The sequence below is a fragment of the Quercus robur genome, chromosome 11 (genome assembly GCF_932294415.1).
Source record: "Quercus robur chromosome 11, dhQueRobu3.1, whole genome shotgun sequence".
In the NCBI taxonomy this organism is placed as follows: domain Eukaryota; kingdom Viridiplantae; phylum Streptophyta; class Magnoliopsida; order Fagales; family Fagaceae; genus Quercus; species Quercus robur.
The window spans coordinates 10,979,755-10,987,453 of NC_065544.1; the positions used below are offsets into that span (position 1 = coordinate 10,979,755).

Consider the following 7,699-nt stretch of genomic DNA (forward strand, 5'->3'; position numbering starts at 1 on the left):
GTTGTGGTATATATTAGCTTTTATACAAGCAAATAACTAGGAATACAAGAAACGATTTTTGATAAGCACTTTAAGCTTAAGTTGGTTCGTGTTAGTATTGAGGTAAACTTGATATTAACATGCCAGTCATGCTCTAAATTCTGAAGTACAGGTTTGGGTCGTGACACTGATCACTCTTTGTTTTTGTGTGCCTAGACTACTTCTATCTTGTGTATTAGACTTAGCCTACACTACTACTTGTTTCCTTGTTCACCTATGTAGGCTAAACCCCACCTCCATATGATACAAGTGGCTTTTTGGACTTTGCTTTGGTTGTTTTGGTTTTTCTTGTTCATCCAGCTGGACTTTGTACTCTTTTCTTATGTTTAATGAATGTTTATTTGGTATCAAAAAAAAGGACAAAGCACACTTGAATTAAAACAAAAGAAAACAAGAGTTTTCAAAAAATAATAATAAGGGTGTGTTTGAATATCACTTATTTTGCTGAAACTAAAAAATTATTGCTGAAAGTACTGTAAATAAAGATAAAAGTTAGTTAAAATAGCATAGTGGACCCCATCAATAGTGCCAAAAAGTGCAGTGGGGCCCATGAATAATAGCAAAAATAAGCTGAATAGTGAAATAATTTTCATTTTTAATCCTAACCGAACGCACACTAATAATAAACAAAAGAAAACAAAATGTAAATTTAATTTTCGTCGGACAAGGCTAGACTTGACACAACCTAAGAGGAAAATACTAATGATAGACAGGCACCATAGTGTTTCAAGCCAATTTTTTTGCCACGAGAGGACTACTTATGCCCTTTGTCCCACCAAACAAAAGTTTTTTTTTTTTTTTTTTTTTTTTTTTAATATCCCTCATCCTTCTAGCCCATCATTCCTAAAGCTTGTATTTTACTCATTCCTCTTTAGTATTTAAAATGTTTTTTTTTTTTTTTTTTTTTTTTTTTTTTTTTTTTTTTTTTTTTTTTTTTAAGTTTCAACTTATGGCGTCTTCAATTTTTTGTGTTGGCGAGGATTGAACCCTAGATCTCTTATTCAACCATCAGAGACTTTACCAGTTGAGTTAATTAGAACCCACTAATATGTATTCATTTTTGCTAGCTTTTAGTTATATATATATATATATATATATATATAGTTTTTTAAAAGCTCAATTTTTTCACATTTTCAAAAATACAAGCATACTCTATCACATTTTTCAAAAAATAACAAAAAACTAAAAACTAAATAAGCTAATGCTAAACGCACACTAATGTGGATCAAAGTCTTCAAACCATTACAGTATTAAGAAGGTTTTCAAAGGCAACTCCACAACCATTGACAACCATTAGATCTATCAAAATCCAATAAATCTAATGGTACAATTTTTTTTTTTAACAAATTCTTTTAACAACCTTTAGAAATGAAATGGTATACAATGATTGAGTTATAATAAAAGCATTATTAATAAAGTCTATTGAGTAATGTTATTCAAATTATAATTTACTAGCTAACATTTTTATATTTTATTTTAGAAGAACCATCTAACTAAATTGTGAACAAATAATAATTGTGATAAATTTGTCTTCATTACTCATCCAAATGTGTCTGAAAATTTCCAAGTTACTCTACATAGTGCAGATTCATAATCAAAACTTGTGTTAACAATTTCTATTTCTAAAAACTTGAAGCTGAAGACCTCATAGAAAGCTTTCACCAAACAATGGTTGTAGTTCTAGAAAGGAAAGGATATCTATGAGACCAACCCTCTCACAATCTCCCACACACAACGTGTGAGATCCACACATGTAAAATCCATGTATTATGAAAGAGAATAATTATGAAAGACCATCTCATAAGATACTTCAATGCAAAAATAAGATCCAAAATCCACTAAATAGTCTTATGCAATAAGTCAATAAGTTCAAAATTATTAGCCAGCATATTATGGCAACCACTAAGGAATTTTTCTTTGTAATTATCTGGTGTATGTGAGGGGAGGAGAAAGGATTATAATATACACACTTGAAGATTAAAAAGGTGCTCAAAGATCTGTTGATACCACATTAGACCAAAAAAACCAAAAACAAAAAAACACATTTAAGCAATCCAAGAAAGAATGATTAAAGAAATGAATCAAAAATTTAAAAGAAAGTATGAACAAATACCGAGATCTAAAAGCCAGTACTTCTTTTTTCTTTTTGAATGAATAAAAAGCTAGTACAAAGTTGAAGATATCAAATTCCATTTACTCCTGTCGTCGTCTCTAGCTGTTTTCCTTATTCCCTGGCACTTTGTACAATCAAGTAGAAGAGTACACAAAATTTTGTACAATTTACGAACCCCACCACATGCCCATCAGAAATAATGTGTAGCAGAGATGCACCCGTACCCACCATTGTCATACCCATACCCACCAGTAACAGAGGAAATTTCAAAGTAACCAAAAAAGAAAAAGAAAGCACTAAAATTAAAGAGCGACAAACAAAATTGTCAAGAAATAAATGATTTCCGTATCACCTTGGTGTAAATGCAATGTCTCATCCACGCCTTCTTCTCTTTTTTTCTTCTGTTCGACTGGAACTTTCGTACACCAAAGTCCTCACATGCACGTTAACATAGCAGCTTGGGCCAGCCTTGCAGAAAATCATTTTTCAAAAGGTACACCAGAAAGAGAAAGTGGGTCCTGTCGAGGCAGCAACGACACATTTATACAGTAACTTTGGCTATAATTTTAATTTGGTCGAAATGAAAGTCGGCCAAATCAGAATTATTCCAAAAGTTATGTTACTAAACTTTCTCAAACTAGTTGAGAAAAATCTCTTCCAACTCGTTATTGTTGTGTATCGAGTTAGAAAGAGTTTTCTACAAATTCTAAATCTTACTATACAATCTTGAATTGCAAGTAGGTATGTCTCGACCATACAGCTGGCAGAAATCCAAGCCAAGCCAACCCCACTAATCAGTGATCAGTAATAATATTAGTGGGTGCTATTGGCTCTATTGGCTTTGATTGGGAACCTGCTGAAGCCAGTGATTTCCGACACACTTCGACCATTCATTACTGTGTTGCTGTTGTTGCTGATGGTGTTTGTGTTTGTATTGTTTCTGCCACCACTACTAGCACCACCCCATCTCCGCAACTCGTTACCATTGCCATCAATACCATTACTGTGCTGTTGCTGTCTCGATCTCGATGTCGACAAAAATCTACGGCTGTCACTCATTATCATTTCTGACCCCAAATACAAAAGATCTGACGGCTGTGCATCGCTCCACCTATCGTGGGCCCTACTCGAGTTAGAAGAAACAATTATCCTGTGCTCCACCCTACTATTCCCTCTGTCTAAGCTCGTCGACAATAGCCCATCTTTTCTTGGGTAATCATAAGATCCAATGGCTCTTAAACTCTGACTCTTTTTTCTCACCCCAGCACTATCGAGCGATCTCCTAAGCGCCATCGGATCGTGAGAATTCGAACGCAAAATTCCCTTTTCGCCACCTGATGAGTGTCGACCTGAGAATCGTTTGTTCCCAATTGGGTTCACGTTCACGTTCACGTTCACGTCCAAAACGACCTCGTGGGTGCTGTTTTGGCGAGATTCTGGAGGTGGGTTTCGGTCGACGAGGAGAATATCTTCTGGGTCGACACGGTATCGACAGAGTGGACACGTCGAATGAGCATCGAGCCATGTGTCGACGCATTCGACATGGAACGCGTGCTTGCATTTCGGGAGGAGCCGAAGGACTTCGTTGGAGTCGAAACGATTGAGACAAACTGCGCAGTCGAGGCCTTCCTTTTGGCCTCGGAGAGATCCGAATCGAAACACGGGCAATGACTCCACGACACCTCGATCGATTCCCGAATTCTTCCTCGCTGTCGCGGCCCTTGTGGGTGTGGCTGTGACAACTACAATGCCATCACCAGTGCAGTGTTTTGCGTAGAGGAGGACGAGAAACACGACGGAGAATATGCCTGCTAACACCACTATTATCACCACCATGCTAGGCCTAAAGGGTACAGATCTTCCATGGTTTTCACTCGACATTGGTGGAGGTGAATTAGATGATGAATTGGTTGCAATGTCTCTAAGGAAAACACCACCACCTTTAACATTGTTGTTGTTGTTATCGTCGTCCGCCATGGAAGGTGGAGCGGATAGGAGGATAAGGAAAAGAGCGACGAGCGTCAAAGGCTTGGAAACGAAGAAGAAACACTCCATGTTTGTCGCTGGGTTTGAGAGTCACTACTCGAGCAAATATTTTTATTTTTTGAATGCTTAAAATAGCAAACAGTTTTCTTGGGTGGAGGGGCTTCGAGTATGAGAGAGACCGAAAAAATGGGGTTTCTTTTCTTTCTACAAGGTCCTAACTTTTCTATCAAGAAAGAAGATTCTGTGGGTGGGAAAGGATTTTGGAGAAAAGATACAAAGGAGACCAAGACAAAGGCATCTACTACTACCACTACTACGAGAATTGTGAGAGTTTTATTTTATTGTAATTATTGAGAGAAGGATTTTTGGAACAAGAGAATAACAAATAATATAAAGATATTAAGAATGATATTTTGGACAACCTTACAATGCAGACAATACAAACGAACTAAAACATCATCAGCAAAGAGGTGGTGATGATTTTTAACGGTACTTTTTGTGTTTTGTTGTGATCAGAAAACAGCTTTAAGTAAGATCAAAGAAAAAAAAAACAGCTTTAAGAGAAGAAAAAAAGGGGGGTCTATGGCTAAAAGCCTAAAAGTTCAATCTCTGATAAGCCAAGATCGATAGGTAGATAGAGAGGGGCAATACACTATACAAAGTATACACCTGATTTGGAATGATGGAGCAATTGAGCAAATTTGGAGAGAGAGAGAGAGAGTGAAAGAGAGAGATCCATGGGGGCCTTCAATACACGAATAATAGTTCACTGTTGGCCATAAAAACACAGGCAGAGCTATTACTGACCACGTGATCCATGCTTCCCACTGTACCAAACAAGCCAAATGTTGGTCCCACTGTCTGTACTTTTCTTTTTCTTTTTTTATGGTCCACTGTCTGTACTTTGTACCAAATATTGTAAAATAAAAATTATATATTTTGGTAATATTGTTCTAATATAGTTGTTTATGTATTATAAAAATATGTATAAATAAAAAAAATTGTGTAAATACATACTGTATTGTTTTTTTTTTTTTTTTGATTGGACATACTGTATTGTTAAACAAAGAAAACTATTATTCAAATAATGTTATCATATCCTCTATTTCTATTTTTTGTTGTCCATGTTCAGATTTTCTAATATTCTATGGCCTCGTTGGCTCAAAGAGCATTCACACATACCTCTGCTCAAATTTTGTTATTTTAAGTTTTTAGTCCATAAAAAAATGGTCTTTTTTTTTTCCCTATTTTATATAACTACTTTTGCAATATATTCACCTTTAGGATATATTTCATTAAAATTATCTAAAATAACCATTTTTTTTGTACTTATTTTAAATGTACAACTAATTAAACCCAAAAAATAGAAAACCAAATTAGAAAAAATAAAAAACGAAAAACCCTCCATACCACAACACAAACCAAACCAAGTCGTCGTTGTCGTTGACGCTAAGATCTGCCACCGTTCTCATCACACCGCCACCATTCGATTAACCTTCAGTCAACCTATTTGAACTAAAAATTAATTTATCACATTTTGCAGGCTACTTGAAATGATTGTGAATGGATTAATGTTATCTCAAGATGCTTCTCAAGATAATTCGCCCACTCTAAATGCTTTTCTGATCTCGAAGAACTAGGTTTTGAGATTTGAAAACGCTTAACTTAATAGGACTTTTCAAATAATGCATTTGTTAAAGGAGAAATCTAAACTGACCAAGTACCTAAACAGACTAAATCGAAATGCAGGTTTGCTCTTAATTGACTAATTAAGTAATGAACAGACTCAACAGAGACATCTCAAATGAAACATATTAATGCTAGACATCTTGAATGAAAATAAATTACAACACTTGAACTGATTCAATCCTACGAATACACTACCGTGCATCCTTGATGTGATGGTCACTCCACAAGTATAAGTGCTTATGAGTTGTGAAGAGTAAGAGCCAGAGTTCAAATCTCTAGGAGAGAATTTCACACACATACACTTAGATAGAGTAGAAATTCTATCTTGTGTAAAAAAAAAAAAATCCTACAGATGCTATTTCACATCGAAATGAACATTCATAATGATCAAATTACTATAAACACGTACATAACACATCATATATACTTCACAATATTCACAAATGCAAGTGCAACAACCTAAACTTATTACAAGCATAAGATTGAAGAATTTGTTACTAAATCTAAGAAACTAATAAGCTACTAATTTCTGGAAAGTGCGATTTGATGTGCTCTGGTTCAGTGCTCTTAAGTTCTCAGATATGTAACTATTTCTGGTTCATACTGTCAAGTGTTTTTGTCACTTTGCAGTTTGCAATGTGTCCCTCGTACGTCACTGCTTTGTAACCTCTAATAACTGTTGAGGCCACTCTTCAACGTTAAACCCAACAATCTTTTAATGTTGGTTCTTCTATATAACCGTTGCAATCACATGTCATGTGTTTCGATTTTCACTTGTTTCTCAAAAAAAAAAAAAAAAAAAGACTTGACGTACCACTACCGTACGTGCATCTAGTTAATGCCTAACACACGTTTGGGCTTTGTTGTACCTTTTGGGTGGGACTTAGCCTATTACTATTTCACCAATGCCTGGTCCAATGAGTAATTATTACTTTGCCCCAACACAACCTGAGAAAAAAAAAAAAAAGGTTGGCTAATACAAAGCACTAGCAGTACCAAATTCAAAGCCCTTCATACATTATTATTATTATTGGTGGTGCTAAAAAGCCCCATCAAATACAAAATTAGGCCTACATTGGTAGAGTCAAAATCAAATAATTTAGCTCCACAACTATAGTGCACGGCTACTTTTGATTGTGCATTATATCTCATATGTAATTATATATATATATATATATATTATTCATGTGCTCACATTACTTTGTATTATTATTCATGTTTGACTGTTTTCTATTATTATTCACGTGTTTACACTATAGCTAATGTAATAAAAAAAATATTATTTTATTGTGTTATTTATATTATTTTATTGTGTTGAAAACTAAAATAAAACCACTGATTTAAGTATTTTGTAAAGTGAGAAGATAAAATAGATAAAATAGTTTTTTATGGAGCCATGTTACTAAAAAAAACATAATAAATTTTATTGAGTTGTTTTGAGTTTTTAAGCTTATATTTATGAATTTAAATGTAAAAACATTTGGTGGACACTTTCATGACATTCATTGCTTATTTGGTTTTGCTTAATACACTTAGAGCATTTGCATTAGACTAGTTAAACTTCCTAGAGAGACTATGTGAATGCTCTTAATCTTTTGCATGGTCGCCATCATATTCTAAGGAAATACAGTTATTACTTGTTAGCCATTGGCCATATCAGTTAGCCGTTAGCCATTGACAAAGTCCTATAGACATTAGCCATTAACATGGTCGTGTGACATATAGTCAATTGGTCATTGACAACGTTATATACACATTAGCCATTAACAAAATTTTATATCAATCAGCCATTGACAAGGTCATGTAGCCATTAAACAAAGTCAAATAGCCAATATTTAAGGAACCATCATATGTTTTTAAACACTCATCACT

General features: G+C 34.5%; 1 protein-coding gene across 1 annotated transcript; it reads right to left on the reverse strand.

Moving 5' to 3' along the window:
- Positions 1-2,141: 2,141 nt before the first annotated feature.
- On the reverse strand, positions 2,142-4,873 carry LOC126706771 (RING-H2 finger protein ATL43). The gene has a single exon (XM_050406320.1). It carries the CDS (start codon positions 4,205-4,207, stop codon positions 2,966-2,968), a length of 1,242 nt encoding a protein of 413 aa, XP_050262277.1. The 5' UTR covers positions 4,208-4,873; the 3' UTR covers positions 2,142-2,965.
- Between the last annotated feature and the right edge of the window lie 2,826 nt (positions 4,874-7,699).